Source organism: Pogona vitticeps, chromosome 1 (genome assembly GCF_051106095.1).
Source record: "Pogona vitticeps strain Pit_001003342236 chromosome 1, PviZW2.1, whole genome shotgun sequence".
Classification (NCBI taxonomy): domain Eukaryota; kingdom Metazoa; phylum Chordata; class Lepidosauria; order Squamata; family Agamidae; genus Pogona; species Pogona vitticeps.
In genome coordinates this window covers 114,797,111-114,824,647 of record NC_135783.1, presented here as the reverse complement: position 1 = coordinate 114,824,647, position 27,537 = coordinate 114,797,111, and the positions used below count along the sequence as shown (strand labels likewise).

Sequence of the window (27,537 nt, the reverse complement as noted above, 5' to 3'; positions counted from 1 at the left end):
TGGTGATGGTGAAGGCTTCTGTGAGTTGTAGTCCTAGAACATCTGGAGGCCCAAGGTTGGGAACCACTGCTGTAGAGGACACCTTGGCATATTGTAATTTTGCAGGGCTTCCTTTCTGCAGCAGAAATGCTAGCTGCTTAGGTGCTTCTAGCTCAGAAAGAGAAAATCATGGGTGAGCTGTGAGGGAGCCCACAAGTCTGTGGCTTCATTACTTGAAATAATATCAACTGTGGATCCTCATGGCAATTTTTAAGAGTATATATTTTAATTGTTTTTACTGTATTTAAATTGTTGTAAGCCGCTTAGAGACCTTTGGGTAGTGTGGGTGGCATATAAGTTGAATGGATGGATGGATGGATGGATGGATGGATGGATGGATGGATGGATGGATGGATGGATGGATGGATGGATGGATGGATGGTTGGATCTTGTCTTTCTCTCCCAATTTAAGAGGCTAAAGGCACAATTAATGTACACAAAAGAAAGCATGTTACATGATAAGTAAAATCCAATTCAGGAGAGGAGAAAAGTAGATTTAAAAAATAGTGACAGCACTGTAATTACTTAAAAACCAGCCTGCTCAAAATTTTTTACTTGGATGTTCAGCGGGGGAGAAGCCAAGAGATGTTCTGGGACAAGCATTTGGATAATCTGGGCACAGTTATGGAGAAGGTCCTTTCCTGCATCTCCAACAACCATCCTTCCCATGGCATGTTGCAGATCAAGACCTTGGAACAAATGAGTAGATAAGCAGGATCATGTGATAGGAAAACAGGGACTGGATCTTGCTGTCTGCTAGCAACAGGCTTTCTTGTTTCCCCTTTTTGGTTTTTTTTTTCAGAGAAAGGAGTTTATGAATATTTAAAATAAATACATATCAGTACTTTGAGCAGTGTCTAGTGTTCAAATTACTGATATAATAGCGTGATGATAATCAGCGAGAAAGAAAGAGTTGTAATTTGGCTCCAGGTATCTGACAATTATATATGAAATTAAACTTTTAATTATGAGTATCACCTCATTCAGGAATTCAGATTTGGATCTTCGATTTTATTTCTAGTTCATATGAGATTAAGGTCAATATTATTCCTTTCTTTTAAAAAAAAGTAGGTAGAGACAGATTGAAACTTGGCCACTTCAGACTTTTATGAAAGTATATATTTGGCTACAGTGGAGTAGTTTTTAATAAATCCAAAGCCAAGATTCCGTTTCAGCTCTCATAGTGGCTGATTTCCCCACTGTACACTGTTGGATTGTTCAATTCCTATTGAACGTTCCATATGGTAAAAATATGTTATATGCTATCACACACGAAGAATGTTTTTATAGGAACATCTAACTGAGCATTACACAGGCAAACTGCTAAAAAGTTAACCGTTTATAGGAATGAGTTGCATCTGGCACTAATTAAGTGTCTTTGCTGTGGTACAGCTTTAAAAATTTTTCATATGGAATCTTTTCCCATTGGATGTTTCTTGTGAACATGGCATGATCCAGATGTTTAAACTGACATCTTTGTGTATAGTTAGACTTTCTTCTTTTTCTAAATATCACAACTGTCTTGCTCAGCCAGCCACATGATGACCTTTTTCTTTTTTAATGCATTGGCTGATTAGGAAAGTTGTGTTTGAAAATACGTGGCAAAACTACTGCATGTTCTCATTATCTTTTGTAGCTACTAAAGATTCCAATTAGTGGTTTTGGAATAGATTAGTGAATAGGTGGGTAAATTTGTGAGAAACCTAGAGCAAAGCTGGTGAGTCAGCTGTGAAATCTGGAATAATCTAGTGGGTCGTTGTGCAGTGTTGCAGGAACTGGAATTCCACTGCCTTTGAGGCCACGGCTGGCCCTGCCATTAGAAAGAGTAAGGCGGCTAGATCTTGGCTAGTCTGAAAGGGCAAACAAGTATGTACTGTTTTAACACCAGGGAAAGGCATTAGTAGAATTTTTAAAAGTTATTTTGCTAACATAAAGTTGTCGGCCTTGAGTACCATGTGTCTTGATGTCTTGTGGGCAGACGTCTTTTGTTGTTCCTCCTCAGACAGTGAGGAGTCTTGATCCATCATTGCATGTGTTGTGTTGCAGCTGTCAGGTCAAAAAGATGATGCCTGTTTGGTATACATACTTGTTGTATCACAATCATGACTGTTTTCATCAAAATATTGCTTGAAGCATCATTTTTTTCTCTTGAACTGGAGTCTAGTTCTTATACAGTCGGTAGCAGTGAATTCTTGTTAATGGTAGGTGGTAACTCATACTTCACAAAAGCCTTAAAGCAGGCTTGTCCAACCCGCGGCCTGAGGGCCGCATGCGGCCCAGGTCAGCGCATAATGCGGCCCAGTGCAATTTTTTATTTTTAAATAAATTCCAGTTTTAAGTTACACTGCTGCCACTTGTAGCCGGAATGTGGCCAGGGCATGTCACAACAGTACAGGGGGAGAGAGGGAAGGAAGGAAGGAGCAGGAGGGGAGGAGAGAGGGGGGCTGTGTGACTTCATCGTGCCATCCCCATCAATAGGTGGACCCCCTCCCGGCCCCATAAAGCCGCCGGAGTTGAAGCTGGCAGCCTCTGCTGTCTGAGATCACAGCTGCCGGTAAGTGCGCTTGGAGCGGGGCTGCGGAGGACAGCTAGGGCTGCTCCCCATGCGGCCCAAACCAAATGTATGTGCAGCCCAAACCAAATTTTCGTCTTCTAATGTGGCCCAGGGAAGGTGAAAGGTTGGACACCCCTGCCTTAAAGAAATGCTTCAAAGTGCACCTCTGCAAGGTTTAGGAGTCAAATACAGAGCAAGCTCACCTGCATCACAACAATTTTCATGAGGATAACGTGGCGAGGAGAACACCCATTTACCTTGATCTTATTGGAAGAAAGCAGGGGTATAGATCAGCAAACCAATAAATAAGCAACCTTCCTGCCTCCATGCTGAGGTGCTTCAAGTGGCCTTACCTGTAGAATTACAGAACATGCCTAGTCTGCCAGGTGGATGTTGCCCTCATTACCTTAGAGGCCTTCAGTGCACTGCAACCTTTTACCAGATTTTGGGTCAATTGAATCCTGGTGAATGTGGGGTGAAGGAGGATTGTGCGTTCTTATGTCAAGGTCTGTCGAAAGCTCTAACCAGAAATGGTCTTTATTGTATTGTCTACCATAGCTAAATTGTGCACCAGAAGGGGTCACTGTTGTGTCTCTTTTCTTTTTCAGTTGCAGGTCTTCCAGCCCTTTTTTGTTTTTTTAAACCTCCCTCCTAGTGTTACAAGAGAAGAGCAATTTATACTGGAAGTAAATATATTGAATTATTTAAAAGAAGGCACTGAGGTAAATATATTAAAACCTTTATTTGTTTTTAATCTGTTTTGTAATTGTTCTCTCTTTATTATTATCAATTGTAGCTTAACATTTCTCAGTTGAAACTAACAAAACGTCTTGGGGTATCTTAAACGTCTTTTACCTTTAATATGTCATAGATTGCTTTGCTATTTTTGCTACAATAGATTGAGATGGCTGCCCTTCCGGCAATTGTTTTCCAGGGCAGTTAGTAGAATTTATCCTTTTGGGTTCTTTGTGTCATAGGTCGTAGGTGACACAGATGTTGCATTATTATATATTGGGTTGTATTAAATGGGATCTATCTGGTAATGTTGTGGTTCCGAATCTTGGGTCCCCAAAAGGTCTTGGACTACAATTCCCAAAAATGCTGGCCGGCATAGCTAGTGGTGAAGACTTCTGGGAATTTTAGTCCAAGAACGCCTGGGGACCCAAATTTGGGAGCCACTGCACTAGTGGGTTGAATTTAACTGCCAGAAGACATTTCCACTCCCTCTGCAACTGCTTCCATACATACCAAAGGTTTGGGAAGGAAGACCAAAAGCACATAGGAAAGAAGGGGAAGTCTTGTTGTCCGAGTGGAAGTATACTTCCTTGACTCTGTATGGATTCCAAATTGGTTTTCCTAAAATATAGTCCTAGATATACTTGCACACTTAGAGTGGGCTGCAAATTACTCCTAATTACTACAAATTACTCCTAAGTAAACCTGCATAGGATTGTATTATATAAGTGAGGATGGGCAAAAATAGACAAAGTGGATTTTGGAGACCAGAGAGAAGTTTTGATATAACACAGAGTGCTGGATCTAATGTGTATTTGCCGTAACAGACTATGTTTCAGCTTACACACAAATTAGGAGACGTAGCATTCACTGGTCTCATTGAAGTCCTCTGTCCTGGGAAAGCTCCTCCTCAAATCTTGGGATCCCTCCAGGATAGAACAACATGTTGCTGCCATAGTTTGCTGGCATTAGTAAAAATGGAGTGCTCCAGCTTGGGCAAGTCAACCCATCATTGGATACATCTCAGAGTGTGAATATTTTTTAATAGTTCAAGTAGTAGTTATTGATCCCAATAATGTGGTATTATGAAAATAAATTGCAATAATGTGAAATTTACATGCATCTAGTATTATAACTCATATTTTGAATGAGACAAAACTCTTATGTTCACTTATACAGTTTATTGTTGTTGTTTAGTTGTTAAGTCATGTCCGACTCTTCGTGACCCCATGGACCAAAGCACGTTAGGCCCTCCTGTCTTTCACTGCCTCTCAGTTGGGTCAAATTCATGTTGGTAGCTTCAATGACACAGTCCAACCATCTCGTCCTCTGACGTCCCCTTCTCCTCTTGCCTTCACACTTTCCCAACATCAGGGTTTTTTCCAGGAAGTCTTCTCTTCTCATGAGACAGCCAAAGTATTGGAGCCTCCTTCAGGATCTGTCCTTCCAGTGAGCAGTCAGGATTGATTTCCTACAAGATGGATAGGTTTGTTCTCCTTGCAGTCCAGGGGACTCTCAAGAGCCTCCTCCAGCACCACAATTCAAAAGCATAAATTCTTTGGTGTCAGCCTTCTCTATGGTCCAGCTCTCACTTCCATACATCACTACTGGAAAAACCATAGCTTTGATTATGCAGACCTTTGTTGGCAAGGTGATGTCTTTGCTTTTTAAGATGCTGTCTAGGTTTGTCATCGGTTTCCTCCCAAGAAGCAGGTGTCTTTTAATTTCATGGCTGCTGTCACCATCTGCAGTGATCATGGAGCCCAAGAAAGTAATATCTGTCACTGCCTCCATCTCTTCCCCTTCTATCTGCCAGGAGGTGAGGGGACCAGTGGCCATGATCTTAGGGGTTTTTTTCTATGTTGAGCTTCAGACCATTTTTTGCGCTCTCCTCTTTCACCCTCATTAAGAGGTTCTTTAATTCCTCCTCACTTTCTGCCATCAGAGTGGTATCATCTGCATGTCGAAGGTTGTTGATATTTCTTCCGGCAGTCTTAATTTCGGCTTGGGATTCCTGCAGTACAGCCTTTCGCATGATGTATTCTGCATATAGGTGAAATAAGCAGGGAGACAATATACAGCTTTGTCACACTCCTTTCCCAATTTTGAACCAATAAGTTGTTCCATATCCAGTTCAAACTATTGCTTCCGCTCCCACGTATAGATTTCTCAGGAGATAGATAAGGCAGTCAGGCACTCCCATTTCTTTAAGGACTTGCCATAGTTTGCTGTGGTCCACACAGTCAAAGGCTTTTGCATAGTCAATGAAGCAGAAGTAGATGTTTTTCTGGAACTTGCTGGCTTTCTCCAACATCTAGCACATGTTAGCACTTTGGTCCTTAGTTCCTCTGCCTCTGCCTCTGCCTTAATATACTTATACAGTTAATACCCATTAAATACTTACACAGTTAATACCCATTAAATAGTATAAAAAGATATTGATGCTTATAATTCCTATTTGAAGTTTATAATTATGATATAAACTATATTATTGTGGGATAAAATGTTTATCTTTTTGGCAGTTCATAGAATAATAAAGCTGTCATCTTCCAAATATATGAAATCCATCAAGGTTAATAAAACATTGAGTTTTTGAGAAATGGACCTGTGGGATTTCCTTCTGAAAAGGAAGTCAAATGTCTATTAAAAATGTCCTTTTGTAATGGAACAATAAAATAATGTCTCTAATTCTAAACTTCCCCGTTCTTGTGAATGTAGTTACATTTGAGTATATGCATGTCTATAAACGTACATAAAATGAATAAATAATATTTCTGAGTGGCTTAGTCATTGGGTGCTTGTGATCACTGCCCTGTGCTTTAAACATTTGAACTTTGACTGTCCTTAAGAGGTCACAGATGCCACCCAATATTCTTTTTACTGTCAGAGAGACTTTGTTTTTATTACTTTGCAAATACTCTTAGCTCCCTTCTGTTCTCACTTTTCAGTTCCCTTTGTTCCCAATTGCCCATTTTCTCTCCTTTCTTGTTTGTATTTTTTTTTTTTTTTGGTGTTGCTAAACACTCTGAAATTGACATAAGCAGGCCAGGAATCTCTTAATACTTACATCTGTGTGGGAGTTTTTCTGGGTTTCTTGGGAACACAGTACAGCAAAAAGACGTGGAAATTTGTTGAAATGCTGTCAAGTGGAAAAACATTATTATTATTATTATTATTATTATTATTATTATTATTATTATTATTATTATTATTATTATTATTATTATTATTATTATTATTATTATTATTATTATTATTATTATTATTATTATTATTATTTTGCTTTATAGGTGACAGTGACCCTAGATACAAGTGACACGTTTGAAATTCTTACCGTTTCTAATGTTATCAATGCCATGGGAAACCAACGTTCAGTATGGGTTCCAAGTGAAGATGGGAAGACCGTCATCTTTCCAATTAAACCAAAGCAAATCGGAGAGATTCCCATCAGAGTGACAGCAATATCCCCCGTTGCTTCTGATGCTCTCCTCCAGAAAGTATTAGTGAAGGTAATTTTAAAGCTGTTGTATTTAGGCAAAATCTGTACTGTATGTTAGATAGATGAACCTCTTTGTTAAACTGTGCTAAACGTGAGTGCCAGTTTGATCATTAATTTAAACATTTATGGGAAGTTCATCAAGGCATGAATTGCAAGTCCTCTTTCTCTGTCGCATAACTCGGTGGGTGAAATCCAGTAGTAAGTTGTTACTGGAGTAGGTCCGTTGGATCAATGGAACTTATTTTATTTATTTATTTATTTATTTATTTATTTATTTATTTATTTATTTATTTATTTATTTATTCGATTTTTACCCCGCCCCTGTAGACAATGTCTACTCGGGGCGGCTTACATCAGTTAAAACAAGTTAAAAACATATAAAATACATTTATATATTTATACTAATTGGTTTTAAAACAAAAGATTTCCAAGATGGTGGTATACAAAAAAGGAAAGAAAGGAAAAAAAAAGATAGAGAAAGAGAAAAGGAAAATAACTTAATTGACTGGGGGGTAGGCCTGTTTAAACAACCAAGTTTTTAATTGGCTTTTGAAAACCCCCAGTGAGGGTGCCAGCCGGATTTCAGTGGGGAGTGTGTTCCACAGCCGAGGGGCAACCGCCGAGAAGGCCCGGTTTCTTGTTTTCTCCTTCCGGGCCTCCCTCGGCCTCAGTCCCCTCAGCCGTCCCTGCTGGCTATATCGGGTGACTCGGTAACTTATGGAATAGTTGTTTCATCTGATTCAATGGACCTACTCTATACAGTATGTTAGTATAGGATTTCAGCCACTATGCCAGACATATTAGGGTAGAGATAAAAGGATATCTGCACTATCATTGCATGGTAACATAATGGCCCTGGTCTGTTGTTGCTGCAAACAGTCTCACAACATCACACACTTGAACTGGCATCATTACCCCCTGACACAGCTCTTACTGTATTTTGCAGTGGCATTGGCAAGGTGGTGAAAAAAAGTCATGAGGTGTTCGAGTTTTCTTTTGCACCTTCCTAAGGGCATTTGATATCCCATAGATCTATCTATAAGAAACCATCCCAGTACACGTGATCATTTGTAATGTATTATGGTAATGAAATTGTAAAGGGTGAGCAGCCTGTAGGATGGGCCTGGTTTATTTGCTTTTGAGTTGGCTACCACTTCACATGCAACGTTCTACTGAAAAGTAAACCTGAACTGTTTTGTTTTGAATAGGCAGAAGGAATAGAACAATTTCATTCACAGGCACTTCTTTTGGACCTGTCCAGAAGAAGTAGTCTTACAGAAAGTCTGAATTTCACATTCCCCTCTGATGTAGTACCAGGCAGCGAAAGAGTGCAAATCACTATTATTGGTAAGCATTTTATTTTTCTTCGTTTTGGTGTCTGATGGGAATCAGAAACAAATATAAAACTGTCTTCTGGCCAACTGTGGAATCAGTCGGTGTGCAACTTGTTTAGTTGTTCATGTCATGTTAGTACTGTTCTTTGTGGATGCGTTTAACCCATGGTAAAAAGACAAAAGGAAATGTTCTTTGAGCTAAAGTGGTTGGGTGCAGCTCTGTCATGTAATTGATTAATTTCAGTCTCCTTTTCACTGGTACTATACCAACATAGCTCTATAGCTAGCTTATTAAGTCCTCTCTTCTCAGTGTCGTTAAGTATCTTCTCTTTTCACCGATGTTTTTCATTAATTTCATATATCATTATTTGCAATTTTAAAAACATGTTTATTATATTCTACCCTTAATATGGTTTCCGTGGTCTCCCCTCTGGACTATTAATCACTTTTATTAATTTATTTTATTTGTCAAAGAGAGTGTAAGTGTTCTATGATCACCCAGTCAGTTTTAATTCCTGGGTGGGGATTGGGAACCAGGTTTACAAAGTCCTGGTATTCTACTCTAGATGCTGTGCCACAGTGGGATCTCATTATACTGATACACTTTCATCAAATCCCTACTTCCTAGTTCAGCAGTGCTACAGTCTCAGTTACTCTTCATTGGTTTCAGCTAGCTTCATTATAGAGCATGCCTCTATTAGGTTTCTTTTTTTACATTTAAAAGAAAATCAGCACAGTGGCTAGCTCAAGTGACTTGAAAGTACATCATGGAAAAAAGCATTTTGGTGGTCTTTGTTCCTATTCTGCACAGTGTTGGTGGCATCACTTCCAGAGCCAGAGAGATGTACAGGGAGAGCAAATATGGTGATTAGATTGTCAGACTGGGATTTGAAGGATAATGGTTCAGATGTCCACTGAGGCATGCAAAAAATTGGGTGACATTTAGCCAGATATGCAGTTTCTCTCTCTTTGTCTCCATCTCTTTCTTCTGAGCCTCGTCTGCTGTATAGTTTTTTTGTGCAGATAAAGTAGGGAGGAGGAGCATCACTGCATTGAGATTATTAGAAGAAAGGCAGGGTAACGTACTGAAGAAATAATAACTAAAATATGTTGTTTTGTGCCTTGTATCTTTCAGGTGACATTCTTGGCCCTTCTATTAGTGGTATGGAGTCCCTGATCAAGATGCCTTACGGTTGTGGGGAACAGAACATGATCAATTTTGCACCTAATATTTATGTCCTGGACTATCTGTCTAACACAGGCAATATTCAGTCCAATATTAAATCAAAAGCTGTGTCCTATATGAGAGAAGGTAGGATATGAGTTTGGAGGTAACCCTGACATTTCATATGGGTTAATTTGGTGGCTTCCTGTACCCTTTTTAAAATTTTTCATCAGAAAGTCAGTAGCATGGAAAATTGTTCTATGAGTAAAGGGATGCTATTGTGAGGAAGTTGACACTTCTCTGTGGACAAGTTTTGCTTTTGAGCTTCACCTGTGGTTCACATATGTGAAAGGCAGAATGGATAGAAAACAGCAAGCATACCATGAACGTTTTGATCAACGCTGTAGAGACACTGCACATAATACTCTGCACTGACATGTCTGTAGTTTAGGGTGGAGTTTGGGAAAGTACCTTTTCTGAACTACAGCTCCCAGAATCCTCCAGTCAGCATGGTCAATAGCCACACTAGCCACACTAGCCTGCTTCCTCACTAATTTTGGGAGGCTGCTGAAAACTCATCACTTTTGAGATGCTTTTGGTGGCAGTTTCCCTTAATCTTCCTTGTCTTCTATTGCTGCTTGGTTTTACCACACCATTGGGGTTTAATATCTTTCCCTATTTTTTCCTTGTTTCTTGTTTGCCTATTACTATGTTTGCTTATATCATTTTGTTTTTCTGCCCAGATTTCTATATATACGCTATCCAGAATAGTGCTGTGCACCAATGGGATGGGATGTACATTTCAGAAATAAATAAATAAATAAATAAATAAATAAATAAATAAATAAATAAATAAATAAATAAATAAATAAATAAATAAATAAATAAAGACAGACAGACAGACAGACAGACAGACAGACAGACAGACAGACAGGAACAATTCTTGAAATTTTTTATCAGACAGCGGCAGGCTGTTGCTGTCAGCTCTCTGCAACCTGGGACAACTGCCTTACCCTGGGCAATGACTTGGATGGCCCTCTATGCAGAATACTAAATGACAGGACTAAGTTATTTTTTAGTGTTATGTTAAGGCAGTCTACATTTGGCTCTTGAAATGACAGAAATAAAAACTTTTTTATTTGGACCAAACTGTGCTGATAAAAGTTTGCAATTCTGTGTGATTAGTAGAGCCCTTCAGAGAGTATTGGCTGTAACCAATTTGGTTTAAGTTTCTAGTTAAAGTTCTCTTTAGGTATCTTATTCTGAATACTGTTTCTGCAACCCTTAGAAGTCTATGAATTGGGGTCTGTCAGAATAAGACATAGCCAGGGTTTTGTGTGATGTTTTGCCCAAATCTTACACCAATGTAACCCCAAATTCTGCCCCTTCTGTCTTAACTTTGCAGTCATAAGGATTAGAAAACTGAAGAAATGAGAAAAAGTTGAACATTTAAGGAAGCTGAGTTTTATACCTAGTTTCATATTACCTTCCTTTCATGACGTGATGTGCAGTCACAGTATATATAGTCCTGATTTCAAAGCTGTTCTTACAACGCACAGGTTGCAACTCTTTTGAACACAATTGTTGTTAACTTAATTCCTGATGTAAGTCTGTTATTTTAGTACTGTCATGTTACAACTAAATTTGGACTCAAATCCCAGATCAGTCTCCCACAAAGAGGGAATAAAGGCCATAGACAAAAGAAACAGTTTTGTTTGCTTTGATAAACCCCATGGGTTATGTTTGGCCTGACAACTGAACTCTGGACATCCTAAAGTTACACAGTTAGTTTCAAAAATAATGAACATCTGTTTTCTAAGCAACTCCTTTGAAGTTTGCAAGCAGCCTGTCATTCCCTGCAGATCGATTTATACTGCCATAATGTTTTAAAGTTATCTAAACATTAGTGTTACTAAAGTTGTTTTCAAATGGATCCTAACTGTAGTGTTAAAAGTGACATTCATTGATGCCTTGTTTTGCTCAAGTCATGATTAGTTTTGAGATTTACAGCAATCTTTTTAGCATTCTCTTGTGACCAGAAAGAATGATTCTGGTAATAAAATAGCTCTAAAATAGAAAAATACATATTTACATTGTTGTTGTTATTTGGTTTTGTTGGTCATTTGTTTATTTTAATCCTTCTTTTAAGGCCTATATGTAATTGTGTATTTTACAGATTTGTGAAATGGTTGCTTCATTTTGATAGCTTTTTATTCATTGTTGTTATGTGCCATCAAGTCACCTCCAGCTCATGGCAACCCTATGAATGAGTGACCATCGAAATGTGCGATCTTCAACAGTTTTACTCAGCTCTTGCAAACTTAAGGCTATGACTTCCTTTAGGAATTTAGTCAATCTCATGCTTGGTCTTCCTTTTTTGTCCTGCTGTCTTCAACTTTTCCTAGAATTATTGTCTTTTCCAGTGAGTCTTTTCTCATAAAGTGCCCAAAGTATGACAGATTCAGTTTCATCGTACAGTACTTGTTTCTAGACAGAGTGCAGGCTTGATTTGATCAGGTTTTTGTAAATTTTCTAATAGGGAACTTTGCAGCACGTTAAAGGTGAAACACTTTTGAAATAGTGTGGATCAGAAGTGGAGTCCTTTGCATGTTTATGAAGTCTCTATATTTATGAAGTTTCTATGGCCAGAAACCTATTGGCAGTGCCAACTACAACAGGAATTGAATCAATGGGATTTATATAAGTAATCACTCAACATTAATCTGTTGATTCACTGGGTCTTCTTTATTTGAATATACAGTAATGTAATATAATTTAGGCCACAGTGTTTTGTGTGTTCAGTACTGCTTACTCCCTAGTATATGCATTTATAATCACAACTTGAGACACAACTGGTCAACCTTTTTTTTTAATGCTTTAGGACCTTCTTGTGGGTTACATTTTTGTTGTGGAATGAATATGGAATCATAGAATAGTGAAGTTGGAAGGGCCTATAAGGCCATTGAGTCCAACCCTCTGGTCAGTGCAGGAATACAAATCAAAGGATATCTGCCAGGTGATTGCCTAAATTTCTCTTGAGTGCCTCCAGTGTTGGAGCACTCAACACCCCTTGAGGTAACTGGTTCCACTGCCATACTGTTCTAACAGTTAGGAAGTTTTCCTGATATTCAAACAAAATCTGGCTTCCTGTAACTTGAGCCCATTGTTATGTGTCCTGCACTCTGGGATGATCAAGAACAGATCCTGCCCTTCCTCTGTATGACTGCCTTTCAAGTATTTGAAAATTGCTATCATATCTCCCCTCAGTCTTCTCAAGACAAAATATGCCAAGTTCTTTCAGTCTTTCCACATAGGGCTTGGTTTCCAGCCTCCTAATAATCTTTGTTGGCCTCCTCTGAACTTGTTCCAATTTGTCAGCACCCTTCTTGAAGTGTGGTGTCAAGAACTGGACATAGGACTCTAGATGAGGCTTAACCAATGCCAAATAGAGGGGAAGAAGTGCCTCGTGGGATTTGGAGACTATAATTCTACTAATGTATCCTAAAGTAGCATCTGCCTTTTTTGTAGCCACGTCACACTGTTGGCTTATATTCAGCTTGTGATCTACAATGATTTCAAGATCCTTCTCGCTTGTAGTATTGCAGAGCCACGTATCCCCCATCTTGTAACTTTGTGTTTGGTTTCTTTTTCCTAAGTGAAGTACTTTGCACTTATCCCTGTTAAATTTCATTCTGTTGTTTTCAGCCCAGTGCTCAAGCCTGTCCAGATCATTTTGAATTTTGTTTCTGTCTTCCAGGTTAGCTGTTCCACCCAGTTTTGTGTCACCTGCAAATTTGATTAGCATTCCCTGCATCCCCTGATCCAGGTCATTAATAACAATGTTGAAGAGCACTCGGCCCAAGACTGAGCCCTGGAGTTCTCCACTTGTTACGTCCTCCCAATTTGAGAAGGAGCCATTAATCATCACCCACTGAGCATGATTCTGTAGCCAACTGTGTGTCCACCTGACAGTTGTTCTATCCAGCCCACACCTAGTTAGCTTGCTAATCAGGATATCATGGAGCACTTTGTCAAGATATTTTCCTGAGGTCAAGCTATACAATGACTACTGCATTCCCTTTGTCTGTCAGGGAGGTTACCCAGTCAAAAATTATTAGTCTGGTAGGATTTGTTCTTGACAAATCCATGTTGGCTTCTACTTAATACTGCATTGTTTCCAAGATACTTGCAGATTGACTACTTCTCCATTGGAGAAGGGCTAATGTTGTCCCTGTCTACAAAAAGGGGAAAAAAGGAGGAACCTGGGAATTACAGACTAGTCAGCCAATCATTTGGGACCTCACTCATTTCCTGTAATTTCAAAAAAATAATGGATAGTGTTCTGAGATGGTTGTTGTAGGTTTTTTGGGCTTTTTGGCCATGTTCTGAAGGTTTTTTCTTCCTAATGTTTCACCATTCTCTGTGGCTGGCTTCTTCAGAGGACAGGAGTTAGAACTCTGTGTTCTGGTGTAGTGTAGTTTAGTGTTTGTAGCTGTGGGATCAGCCTTTTGTCTTTTTCAGGAGATTGGGTAATTATGGTGATCAGGATGTTTTTTGTTATGGGTGTATGTTGTGATAAGGGGGGGGGGAGATGATCTGTCACTGTGATTGATCAATTCCTTCAATACTCTTGGATGCAGTTCATCCAGCCCTGGAGATTTGAACTCATTCAAGGTAATAAGGTATTCCTTGACTATTAGTTTATCAATCTCCATCATCAGTCCTGTCCCTCAGGAAAAGACTGAGCTAAAATAGGAATTGAACACTTCTTCCTTTTCTTTGTCAACTGTTATAATCCCTTGCTGCTTCTCTGTACTCTTCCTTTGTGGCCTGGCCTCTTTCCACTTCCTATATGTGTCCTTTTTTGTTTTCATCTTCCTTCTGAGTTTTTTTGTGAAGCCATACCAGCCTTTTTTTCCTGTCTCCCATCCTTTTTTCTTATTGGAATTGTTTGTGTTTGTGTTTTTAAAATTTCCTTTTTTAGAAACTTCTACCCTTCTTGGACTCCATTTCTTGTTAGGATCCCCTGCCATGGGACCTTACTTATCATTGTGCTGAGTTTATTAAAACTGGCTTTTTAAAAATCCAGCATGCCTGCTTTGGTTTCCTTTGAAATCAAAGATTCTAGCAGAACATGGTCACTCTTGCTCAGAGTTCCCCTTACTACCACTTCCTCTACCAAGTCATCTCTGTTGGTTAGAAAGAGGTCAAGGTTAGCTAGCCCTCTAGTTTCTTTCTCCACTTTTTGCAGGAGAAAATTATCACGCACACAAACCAGGAATTTCTTGGAAGGGCCATACTTGGCAAAATTTACGTCCCAACAGGTATGAAGATAATTGAAATCTCCCATCACTACTACATCATGTCTCTTCAAAATCTTTGCAATTTGTTTTTCAAAAGTTTCACCTGCATCCTCTCCTTGACTGGGTGGTCGATAGTAGACTCCAGCTACCGTGTTCTTTTTGTTTTTCACTCCAACTGCATTGATCCAGATGCTCTCAGCGGGACAGCCAATCTGCTCCTGTATTTCTTTGCACAAATGTGTATTTTTGACATATGTGCACTGGCGTAAAGTGTGAACACAATCAGTACAGTTATCAGATACATGCACTATCAGGTAACATGGTCAGCAGCAAATTCTAGCTGAGTCTATGTTTGAACTCTGCTTCTTTGTCATGTCAGAATGAAACTACTGGATGATAATGGTTAAAGCTTTTCAAGGATGAGGAGATCACAGAGAAGTTAAATAAATTCTTTGTTGCTTGTCTTCTCAGCCCAAAATGTGCAACAAATACCCATGCCTAAACACAGATGTTTTCAGGAAGGAAGTTTGGAAAAAACATGAGACAAATACTACTGGCAAGAGTGGAACTTCTATAACTTAGTGATCTATTGAAGATCGTCAGATCACATGCAGATGGTATCCATTCAGGACTCCTTAAAGAGCACAAATGTCTAAAATCTCAGTTCAGCCTCCTTTTACATTACAGTATTCATGTGACTTGCAGTATTTTGCTCTTTGATAATAGGAACTTTTAAAATGTCTTTAGTAGGGGAAACTTCATGAATCTTGCTAAGCCTGTCATGTGGACTCTTTTTAGTTGAAACTGTTCTGTGTTTTCCTATTTTCTTCAGGCTACCAGAGAGAGATGCTGTATCAAAGGGATGATGGTTCTTTCAGTGCTTTTGGAAACAGTGACCACTCTGGAAGTACATGGTAAGTGTCTTGTCCTGCTTCCTCTCCTTCTTAATAAGTGACTTGTGATATGAATCATTTTGCATTACTCAGTTGTGTCAGTTGCTTCATCATTCAGAATCTGCCCAACCAGCAATTTCATGTGCAAACCTTAAATTCAAAGTTTAGAATATAGTATTAGATTTAAAAATGGTTACTTAGAATCTTGAAAATTGAAGAAATGACCTTTCGTTATTAATGCTGAAATCTGAAAACATTCAGTTCATTAAACTAACATTTTTAATGCGTTGATAAAAGACTTCCATGCTCCACCCCATCAATTATTTAATGTAAATGTTATTTTAAAGGAAGGTATAAGTTTTTTTTTGAGAGGAAAGAATGAGTTAAGGTATGCACAGGGTACTCCCACTAATTTTTTTCTCAGCACACTAATTACAGGCAATTAACATATACAAGTTTTTCATCATGGAATCATAGAATCACAGAGTTGGAAGAGACCACAGGGGCCATCGAGTCCAACCCCCTGCCATGCAGGAACTCCATCAAAGCACTCCCGACAGATGGCCATCCAGCCTCTGCTTAAAAACCTCCAAAGAAGGAGACTCCACCATGCTTTGAGGCAGCCTATTCCACTGCTGACCAGCTCTGACTGTCAGGAAGTTCTTCCTGAGATTCAGGTGGAATCTCTTTTCCTGTAGTTTGAAACCATTGCTCCTTGTCTTAGTGTCTGGAGCCGTGGAAAACAATCCTGTCCCTTCCTTGACATGACATCCCTTCAGATATTTAAACATGGTTATCATGTCCCCTCTTAACCCTCTTTTTGTAAGGCTAAACATTCCCAGTTCCCTATGCTGCTCCTCATAGGACATGGCTTCCAGACCTTTGACCATTTTGGTCGCCCTCCTCTGGACACGTTCCAGGTTGTCAACATCCTTCTTGAATTGAGGTGGCCAGAACTGGACACAATACTCCAGGTGAGCTCTGACCAAAGCAGAATAGAGTGGTACTATCACTTCCCTTGACCTAGACACTATAGTCCTGTTGATGCAACCAAGAATTGCATTGGCTTTCTTGGCGGCCGCATCACACTGCTGACTCATGTTCAGCTTGTGGTCTACCAGGACTCCTAGATCCCTTTCACAGGTACTGTTGTCTAGCCAGGTGTCTTTCATCCTATATCTGTGCAGTTCATTTTTTCTGCCTAGGTGTAGGACCTTACACTTCTCCCTGTTGAAATTCATTTTGTTAGTTTTGGCCCAGGACTCTAATCTGTTAAGGTCATTTTGAATGTTAAACCTGTCCTCTGGGGAATTAGTAACCCCTCCCAATTGGGTATCGTCTGCAAATCTAATCAGCCTACAGTGGTGCCTTGACTTATGACCGTCCCAACATATAACCATTTCGAGTTGCAACCAGCTCCGGCTGCAAAATGTTGCTTTGACTTGTAACCGGAGTTTTGAGTTGTGATCAAAAGAGGCAGGAGAAAAAGGCGGGGAATTCAAATTAGAGGGCTAACTGTTGGTTGGCGAAGAGCTTCTTTGTAGCTCTTTTGCCCCATTGGTTAGAGTGTGTGCGTTGGAGGAGGCTTTGGACTGCCTGGTGCTGCTTTCTGGTTCCGAATAAGTACATTTACAGTACATTTACTGGGCTTGGGCTGCGGGGTTATGTTTCTGTGCTGTGATTTTTTTTGGTGTGTATTTTTTCAGCCCCAGTGCCTTCCAGTGGGACTTGCTGTGCTGTTTATTTTTTAAAAAAAGTCCCAGTGCCTTCTGATGGGCTGCTGTGTGCTTTATTTTTGCTTTGGTTTTTTTTAAAGCCCCAGTGCCTTCCGACGGGGCTGCTGTGTGCTCGTTTTTTATTTTTTTATTTTTAAAGCCCTAGTGCCTTCCGACGGGGCTGCTGTGTGCTTTATTTTTGCTTTGGTTTTTTTTAAAGCCCCAGTGCCTTCCGACGGGGCTGCTGTGTGCTTAATTTTTGGTTTTTGGTTTTTTTTAAAAGCCCTAGCACCTTCCAATGGGGCTTGCTGTGTGGTTTATTATTATTATTCTTTGTTTATTATTATTATTTTTTGGCTTAATTGCATTCCAATGCATTCAATGGGAAATGGTGCTTCAACGTACGACCATTTCGAGTTACGACCATCTTGTGGTCTTAAGTCGAGGCACCACTGTACTCTCTATGCCTTCATCCAAGTCATTGATAAAGATGTTGAATAGTACAGGGCCCAGAACAGAAGCCTGAGGCACCCCACTAGTTACCTCTCTCCAGGATGAAGAGAACCCATTGGTGAGCACCCTTTGGGTTCAGTCAGTCAACCAATTACAAAAGATCAGATTAGTCTGGAATGACTTGTTTTTGAGAAACCTGTGTTGACTTTTAGTGATGACAGCATTGCATTCTAAGTAATAAAAACTGTTTAATTATGTGCTCTAGAATTTTTCCAGGAACTGATGTCAGGCTGACTGGGCGATAATTATTTGGGTCTTCTTTTTTCCCCCATTTTGAAGATAGGGCTAATGTTTGCCCTCCTCCAGTCTGTGGGGACTTCTCCTGTTCTCCAAGAATTCTCAAATATTATTGGCAATGGCTCTGAAATTACTTCTGACAGTTCTTTTAATATCCTTGGATGTAATTTGTCTGACCCTGGGACTTGAATTCATTTAGAGTAGCCAGGTATTCCTGTACTACTTCTCTACCTATTCTATGCTGCATTTCCCCCACTACATCAACTGTTCTTCACCCCTCAGGTTGAGCACTATTTTCCTTTTTGGAGAAAACTGAGGCAAATAAGGTGTTGAGAAGTTCCGGCTTTTCCCTGTCTTCTGTTAGTAGTTAGCCATCTTCTCCATGCAGCGACCCTATCATTTCCTTGTTTTACTTTTTGCTGCGGGCATCACTAAAAAAGCCCTTTGTTGAAGGGTTCAAGTTCTCATATTGGTTGATCTGTTGGTCTGTCAGTCAGTCTGTCTTGTTAGAAGCACCACAGTACAATTAATATATCAGACAAGTTTCACACAGTAATGGTAATATCAAGAGCATGTGCAGCATGCTTTCATATCTTTCATAGTCCATGTTGAGGGAATAGAGTACACTGACATAGATTGCCACTTACATACTGCCACATAGTGCTAGAGGCCCTCTGGGCCTTTTACAACATAAATATGCAAGGAACATTTTGCCCCCCAGCAAGCTGAATGCTCAGTTTACTGACCTCGAAAGGATGGAAAACTGAGTCAACCTTGAACTGGCTTTCTGAACTCTTTGGGATCAAACTCATGTTGTGAGTGTGGAGGCTTGACTGCAGTACTGCAGTTTAACAACTGTTCTATAGGGCTCTTGAAATGGCCTCTCCTTCTATATGCTCACAAAGGACAGTGTAAGTGCGAAGCCTCATTGTTTGATATTGGTGACACTTCTTGAATGACTTGCCCTGATGCAGTGGAAATAGAAAGAAAGCAGAAAGAACTCACCCCATGAAAGTATCTGACTTAAAGTATTTAATTATCACTTCACCTTAGGCTATCAGCTTTTGTACTGAGAAGTTTCATTCAGGCCAAACCGTTCATAGATATTGATCCGTATATATTGGAGATAACAGCTGCTTGGATTGCCCAGCATCAGAAACCCAGTGGAGAATTTCAGGAGCCTGGAAGAGTCCTACATACTGAACTACAAGGAGGCACGAATAGCTCCATCTCACTCACCGCTTATATTATGGCTGCCCTGCTAGAGTACCAAACAGATAAGGTAAAAATAATTGATGTTAATGTGCACCTGCAGTGCAACTCAATGATACTTTAAAGTGGAATACAATCGAAAAGAGAACTGCACGCATCTGAAACCATCTCATACCAAGGGTTAAAAACTGAGATTTAAACACTCATAGCAAGCATGTGTTCTACCACTAAATGATGCTGCTTCTCTTCCTCCCTCGGTCAGAATAGCAGTGTGCTTTATTTATGGGTGGCAACAGATTTTTAAATAAATACGTATTTAGTTTAGTCAAGAGACTGGGAGATTCTGTATTTGGTGTCAGAGAGCTATCCCTTTCTTTAGAAAATGTTCCAGAGTCTGGAATTGTCTTATATTCAGTAAACTGACACCTTCACAATTTGTCAGTCTTCTAATAAAGTTGGTGCTATCAAAAAAGAAGGACCTTTTTTGTGGTAGTGGGACATATAGGTATCACATGTAATGTTTGGTTACATACTTCTGTGCGTTACATATATGGCCAAAATCCTGTTGTGTTGTGTAGTAAATTGCACTAGAGTAGGCCCACTGAATCAATGATAATTTAATGAGTCAACTCCTACTCTTAATGGTGACTTAGCATAGTAAGTCACCATTAGTGTAGATCCACTTGAATCAATGATACAGAGGAGCTGACTCACCAAATCTCCATCAATTAAGTGGGCCTAATCTAGTGTGATTTACTAAGCAACAGGATTTTGGCCGCTGTATGGTGTCATGATACATAAAATTCCCAAAAGGGAGATGTAACACTAAAATGTGAGGGAATAGCATGGGTTTTCATCATTTGAAATATTTTCTCCTTATAGGTGAAATACTTTTTCTTTTCAAAAAGATTTTTTTTGGTAAAACTTGAGTAACTTAAAAAAAATACACTGACGCTTGAATCAAATTTGTTAAGGTTGTCATTGGTAAGGCTGGTTAATACTTGGTTTCAGAATAATGAGAAGCAGGTTGTCCTCACTTCTTCCAGATCACAACAAGACCCTGCAGCCTGCAGGTAGAAATGGTGGTCCTACCATTAGATCGAGTTAGCAATGGTCTCAGATGGTAGTCGGTGAGGAGCAGCAGTGGCATCCTCATAGCCTCTCCCTGTCTTGAACAGCAGAACGTGTGTGTGTTGCCTAGTCTGTCCTGAACCTCTATGCTAGCCTGCTATAAATAGCTACTGCTGACATCAAAATTTAACTATCACTCCAGTTCAGAAACATATCTTCTGAGTCATGAGGTTTTTAAGCTTTTTATTTTTCACATGAAGGCTTAGATTTTCAGAACAGCTGAGATCTCGACCAATCCCAGCATTCTCTCTTACTTTCTCTCTGTGCATATGTATGTATACTCCCGTGAAATTGCATGCCTGATATCAGCACCTTGCATTCTTCAGTTAGAACACAGATTCACAAATCAGTATTTTGCTGCCATCAATATCTGGTTGTTAAACTTATAAAGTATATATTACTGTTCATTACAAGTGCTAGCAACTTATTGCAGGCTGTTAAAGTTGTGCTTCTTATAATGTTATCTTTATTTTTGCAGTATGATGGCAATATAAGAAGAGCTCTGAACTTCCTGGAATATAAATTAAGTGAAGGCATATCAGATAATCGTACCTTAGCTGTTGTGACTTATGCTTTATCACTGGCAAAGAGTGTGGATGCAAAGATGGCTCTCGACATGTTAAATCAGAGGTCAGAAAAGCAAGGTAAAATAATTTGTTCAACATGACAATCTATTAACAAAATATCAGGCTAAGTAGTCCTGCACCCCAATTATTGGCAGTACAATATGCCAGCAGTTAAAATGAAACACACAGAAAATACCCCCCCCCCCAAAATCCAATTAATTGGTATACTAAAAGCCTTACCATTTCAAGAAGATCATTTTAGAACCCTCCAAGGATTGCATTGACTTTTCTATAAATTGCAGTGAATTTTGCAGGCCAGAGTTTCTGGGAGTTGTAGTCCAAGAACACCTGGGTTACCCAAAGATGGGAACCAATGAACTAGAGTACCAGAGATGATTGAATGGGTCTTTCATGTTGTAGTCTATGTATATAATCTTCAGAAAACTACATCTTTCCTGAGCTATGAGAGAGGCTTACCTCTGTTGTTGTTAAATGATGTCTTGTTTTGTTTTCATAGGAGATCTCAGGTTCTGGATATCACCAGCTTCTGAACTGTCTGATTCCTGGCAGCCACGTTCTGTAGATATTGAGACTGCAGGCTATGCTCTGTTGTCTCATGCTAAACAACAAAGGTTATTAGAGGGGATCCCTATTATGAAATGGCTCAGCCAGCAAAGGAACCACCTGGGAGGCTACTCTTCTACACAGGTTAGAAGAGCATATTAAAAAAAATTAACTATGCTGGTGTCTTTCAAGAACAGATGTCAGTCTTTTATGTACCCTGTTTCCCCGAAAATAAGACCTAACCTGAAAAATAAGCCCTAGTAGGATTTTTCAGGATGCTCATAATATAAACCTTACCCCCAAAATAAACCCTAGTTAAATGAAACCCTACCCCCACCATTGTGCAGCAAACAGAAGATGGCATGACTGTATTAGAATAAATGTAGATTGTTGTACATGGAAAAAATAAAACATTTTTGGGGAAACATGGTAGTACTTCCTGTAAAACATCAGACTGCAAATTTACAAAGCAGGGTGTGAAGGTTTGCTCTGCCCGTACTTTTGTGGATGGTCAAGAGCTAGTACAGTGGTGCCTCGACTTACGAAAGTCCCTACTTATGACCGTTTCGAGTTACGACCAGCTCCGGTCACAAAATTTAGCTTCTACAGTACTTGCGACCAGAGCTTTCACTTAAGAACAGAAAAAGGCAGGGGAAAAAGGTGGGAAATTCAAATTTCTAACTCTACGTGGCGACGAGGCTGCTTCTTTGTAGCTCTTTCACCCTGACGATTACAGTGAGTCCAGATCCCATTACTTAGTGTTGTAAATTGTACTAGAGAAGGCCCATTGAATCATTGGGGTTTTAGAGTGCCAAATCACTTGCATGTTCCAGTGATTCAAATCACCAGCTCCTAATCCGACTTACGATACTAAAGTAAGTCACAATTAGAGTATCCATTTGAATCAGTGGAATTTATGGAGGACTTGACTCACCAAATCTTCATTGGTTCAGCTGGCCTACTCAGGTTCAAATTACTTCAGTAAGGATTACGGTCAATGTGAGAATACAATTAAATGATAGTATTTGCTTTCCTAGACTTAAAACTGAATCACTGAGGATGATTCACTGGTCAGGAGAAAAGGCTGTTCCTTGAATAAAAAAACTTAGCTGCCCCTCAGGTTCTTGCTCATCTTTATGCATTTTTGGGGGTTTATGAGCAGAATCAAGTGTAGGTATACTATTGTTAGAATGATATGGCCCAGTGCAATTGTGGGGGAGTGACTGTCCTTCCCGGGAAGCCCCTTTATACCTGAAATGACAGATCTGAAGGGCTGTAAAACTCTCCAGAACCATGTTTTGGCCAACAGAGGGAGTGGCAGAAGGAAGGGGAGGAAGATTACACTGTAAACATTGGATTAACCCTTGTGCATAGGCTGTGCTCACAGGATCTTTGAATGCACAGAGGTCAGGGTTGTGGCACGTAGGTTATTTATTTATTTGATTTATATACCATCTGATTAGTGCAAGCAGTACTCTGGGTGGTTTACAGATTAAAACTCAAAATTTGTACAAAAAGAACAAAGAACACAGAGAGAAAAAACTACAGCATCCTGGAGATTCAGTTGTGGAACGTAGCTGTGAATCATTCTGTTTATACCAACTCTAACTGCCTAGAGTGGTCACAGTTGACCAGATGGGCGGGGTATAAATGAAATAAATAAATATAAATAAATAAATAACTTCCTGAACTTAAGGAAGGAAGGAGTCTGGTGTATCTCAGTTGATAACTTGTTCTGTAGACTGGGGGGGGGGAGGGCGCACCACCAAAAAGACCTAATTCCTTGTTACTGCCTTTTTATCTCTGCTGTGGCCACATTTAGCAACATGGTTTGAGAGAAGTGGGTGGAATGGGTAGCTGATTGATGGGAAAACATTCTGATAAGTATTCAGATCCTAAACTGTTAGGGGTCATAATCACCTATATGTCCCATGTTGTTTGTGGATGCCTAGATGGGGCTGCACTGTTTTTCCTTCCTGTGGAGTACTTGTTCTTCCATTTCTCTTGCTGAGGACGTGGCCAGGTACTAGCAGTAGTATCGCTGCTGGGGTGGCTATCACATGACTCTGGCTGGCTCTGTGTTTGGAGCAGTGATTGTGGTTGAGAGGCTTCTTTGTGAAAAGCCCCTCAGAATAAGTGTTTTCTCCTGCAACACAAGTTAGTACTTATTTTCTTCATAACCCGTCCTATTAAAAACAGTTCTTTTTTCCCCCCTTTCCTAAACAGGACACCATAGTGGCCCTGCAAGCCTTGAGCGCCTGTGCGATGCTTACAGCTAGTGTGGAAACAGGAATGGACGTGACCGTTGATCCTTCTAGTGAAGAAGTTCCACTTGCGTTCAGACTTGATAATAAAAACCGCTTTCTCCTCAGGACTAAAGAGGTAGAGCAGTAAAGAAGACATGATTTCCAAGCTGTGTATTCAATTCCCTGTGCTTTAAGCATGTTGAGAATCTCAATTTCTTTTAGATTGCAGCAACGCAGCCAGTAGAGGTTACAGTGTCTGCAAATGGACGTGGGTTTGGAATCTTCCAGGTATGTAGCCATAAGATTTGGGTGTGTGTTTTTTTCCTCTCTCTCTCTCTCTCTCTCTGTTTCATTCTCTCTCGCTGTTTTTAAAGTTTTCATTTCAGGATTTTGCGGTAGGATCCCATTGAAATGCAAAATTCCATCTATGTAGCTAGCATTTGTGTTACTAGAGGTGGGATCAATAACATCTGAGTTAATAACCAGACCATTGATTGGAGTCCTAACCAAACTCGAGGGCTGTCTGTGCGTTAATTATTTGAGGTTTTCCCAATGTGTTTGATCTTTTCATTGAACTGGTCCCTCTTGAAGGGCTGTGCTTATGAACAGCTTGTATACCTGCTGCTCCATTGTTACAATTCAATGATGTTAGTAAAGTACTCTAGTCCATCACCTGCATAACCTATGTCTGGGCTTCAAATGAATGTGAGTGAATACAATTCGCACCAGGGTGACTCTCCCATCTTTTCTTTTTTTCTTCATCTTGCTGTCCCCTCCACATTTGACCTTTCTGACAGGACACAACAGTGTGGAAGGGAAGGGGAAAGATGGAATAATCACATTAATTAGGATCCCTAATGGACTTTGTTTTATTACTGAGAAAAATCCATAGTGGTGATGATGATGATCAAGATACTTCAGTAATAACAATGATGTGTGTCAGTTTAATCCTGTCTTATAATGACCCTTTCCAGGTTTTCTTTGGCATAAAGTGTACCTAGAAATAGTTTACTACTCCCTTCTTCTGGTGATTCTTTGGGAGCGTGCAGGTTGCCCGAGAGGCTTCTTGTCCAGGAGACCTTGGGAAGAATCATTCTGCCAACCCCTGCCTCTACAGCAGGGTGCTCCAACCTTCATCCATCCATCCATCCATCCATCCACCCACCCACCCATGATGTTTCACAGTATTGTTCAGAAACCTTGCTTGAGAATGTTTGAATAAAAATTGCAATACGTTATTGAATAAATCAAAAAATGGTAAGGTTGAAATGGATTGGTGGATAATCCAGCCTATAGAATTGGAACTAAGCTGATTTCAGAAGTTGATTTTGGAGGCTGGAATAACTCTGGTGATTCTCCTTTTGTCAGGAATTATTTAAAAATGACTTTATGAGGAATGTGGAATTGGATTTTCATATGAGTTTAGTAACTATTGGCATATACTGTACATTTGGTACTATTTAGTGTCATAGAATTGTTATGTAATGCACTTTTAAAAAAACCTGAAGCCTTCTTACCTCTCTTCCATTAGTCAAAAAAGGATTCTCAGGCTGACTTACTAAAGTGTGTAGTAGAATAACTCCCTGCACTCAACATAACATTTTGAAAAACATGGCATGCAAAGAAAAATGGCAGGGGTGGGAAGAGGAAAAAAGGGCAGCTTGCTGCCAGTTTGTCCATCCATTGTTTGTACAGTGACCAGCTGGGACAGAAACAGTTGAGATAGTCTGGTGGAACTGCTGGAGACAGTTGAGGGTCAATTGAAGGCAGCTGCGTCACAGTAGCGGTAATGGGAAAGCCAGGTTTGTTTGTTTCCTTCTTTTCTACAGACTGAAGGAATGGTTTCTGTTTGATAAATACATTCTGTTTTGTTTTTATATGTGAGTACTTGTTTAATTATTACTTTCAGTGCAGAGGTTAGGTTTTTCTATAACCACCATACTTACTATCCTTTGGTTTTTCAGCAGAGGGAATTACGGTCATTCCTTTGTCAGCAAAAGGAGTCATTCATCTCCTGTAGAATCAGATAATCAATATATAGAATACAGTGTCTTGGCAGTGCAGGACAAAGATGGAATGGGAATATGACCCATGATAGCTATGGTGTGGCTCTGATTGTGTTTTGTATCATTGTAAACCCCAAGAGAGGAGACTGAACGAAGATATCAAAGACGCAGAACCTTGTTTGGCATAGAAACCTCAAGGCTTATTTTGCATTGCTTTAATCTTTAATTTTCATACAAAACATTGACCTAAGTGTACAACTTACATGGGCTAAATTCCATGCTGATTTGAATCGTGGACAAATAAACAGTAGAATGCATGACATCAGCAATGCAAGAGCAGGGACTGAACTTGAGCTGGAGTTGCAGAATAAACTATGTATTATTTCTGGAATATCTCACTGAGAGAATGGAACATGTGCATTTATAAAAATACTGTTTTTGATTATAAATTTTTTTTTCCAAAGAGTTAAAAGACAATTTCAGATCCAGTAGTAAAGGCCAAGGTTTGAATCGGCATCACTGCAGGGAATTATTTGCTCATCCATCATATCTGGTGGCAGTGGATTTAGCAGGAATTGTTTGCAATAGCAGTTGGGTGGCTGAAAATTAACTGAAAGGGAAAATATCAGCAATATTCCCTATTTTAAAAAAACCACACAAAATAGTCAAAACTGGTTTGAAATCTAGAGGTTAATCAGATATAAGCATTTACATATTTTTTACCACAAATAAGACAAATTGCATCTTTAATTTCTTTCCTAATAGTAGCACTGATCGTGTTTGTATTTACTTGAAAGCAAGGCTTGCCTCAGTCAGTGAGCTAAACACTTAAATAAATATGCACATGATTTCACTGCCAATCCCTTACTGTGCTGCATTTCTTTTAAGTGGTATTTAAACAGTAATTTAATGCATTTAGGGTTAGCATCACATGTGCCTGTGTTGGCACTTGACCCCTATCCTTCCACCACCTAGCAACGAGTCCGGAAATCTTACACAGAGAGAAGCATGCCCTGTTCTGGGGAAGGGTGTAAAGCAGGGAAGTAGCGTGCTATAATTCAACTAGACAGCTTATCTTTTGGATTAACAGGCATAACCATATTTCTTATGCAAATAAATCAATGGCTTATATCATAGTGTAATGAATAACGTTTACCTGTTACCATTTCTTATTGCATTTTGGCGGGGGGGGGGACTAAATTACTTCCATTGGGCATTTTTAGGTTATTTGCTTACTTCTAAACAGCTCTCTCAAAACAAAAGAAGCTAAAATTAAATTAGGAAAATTTTTGTTTGTAATGAATTACTTTGTGTGTGGTATGTATGTGTAACATAATGAATTACTTTTGAAACAGCAATTTCAAGGCTTTAGAACAAAGATAGGCAGTCTGTAGAGGTCTGGGGGTAGGATATACCAATTCCTAGACCTCGGAAAGCTGAACGTACAATCCCCGCCTATTGACAATTCTTCTTATACAAATAATTCCCTCCTTAGTGGCCAGTGTTTTTTTAAACATTACACTGGAGGACTAGGAGGGGATCTGCGGGTCTCCTCAGAACATGGCATAAATTTCCTCACACCTTCTAGAACACACAGATCTTTTCCATTTCCCCCTAATTTTGATAGGGTATGCTGGCTGGATAGGTCAGCGAGTTAGGTATCCAACTGTGGAGTTGGAGGTAGGGAGTTTGACTCCCCACTGTGACTCCAGGGAGAAAGAGTGAGCCTGTGTGGCTTTTTGGCAAGCTGCACAGTCCCAGGGTGCTCCCAGAAGAAAGGAAAGGTAAGTCACTTCTGAGTACCATTTAATTAGCAAACCATGAA

At 39.7% G+C, this 27,537-nt stretch overlaps 1 protein-coding gene across 3 annotated transcripts in view; it reads left to right on the top strand.

Moving 5' to 3' along the window:
* CD109 (CD109 molecule) overlaps positions 1–27,537 on the top strand; it is a 119,205-nt gene that overhangs the window by 80,207 nt on the left and 11,461 nt on the right. For all 3 annotated transcript variants that reach the window (XM_072999675.2, XM_072999673.2, XM_072999674.2), the window contains 10 exons: positions 3,202–3,315; positions 6,619–6,837; positions 8,036–8,174; positions 9,297–9,473; positions 15,462–15,543; positions 19,041–19,269; positions 20,809–20,974; positions 21,414–21,604; positions 23,687–23,842; positions 23,929–23,994. In XM_072999675.2, the coding sequence (XP_072855776.2) occupies positions 3,202–3,315; positions 6,619–6,837; positions 8,036–8,174; positions 9,297–9,473; positions 15,462–15,543; positions 19,041–19,269; positions 20,809–20,974; positions 21,414–21,604; positions 23,687–23,842; positions 23,929–23,994 (1,539 nt within the window). The remainder of the gene's footprint in view (positions 1–3,201; positions 3,316–6,618; positions 6,838–8,035; positions 8,175–9,296; positions 9,474–15,461; positions 15,544–19,040; positions 19,270–20,808; positions 20,975–21,413; positions 21,605–23,686; positions 23,843–23,928; positions 23,995–27,537) is intronic.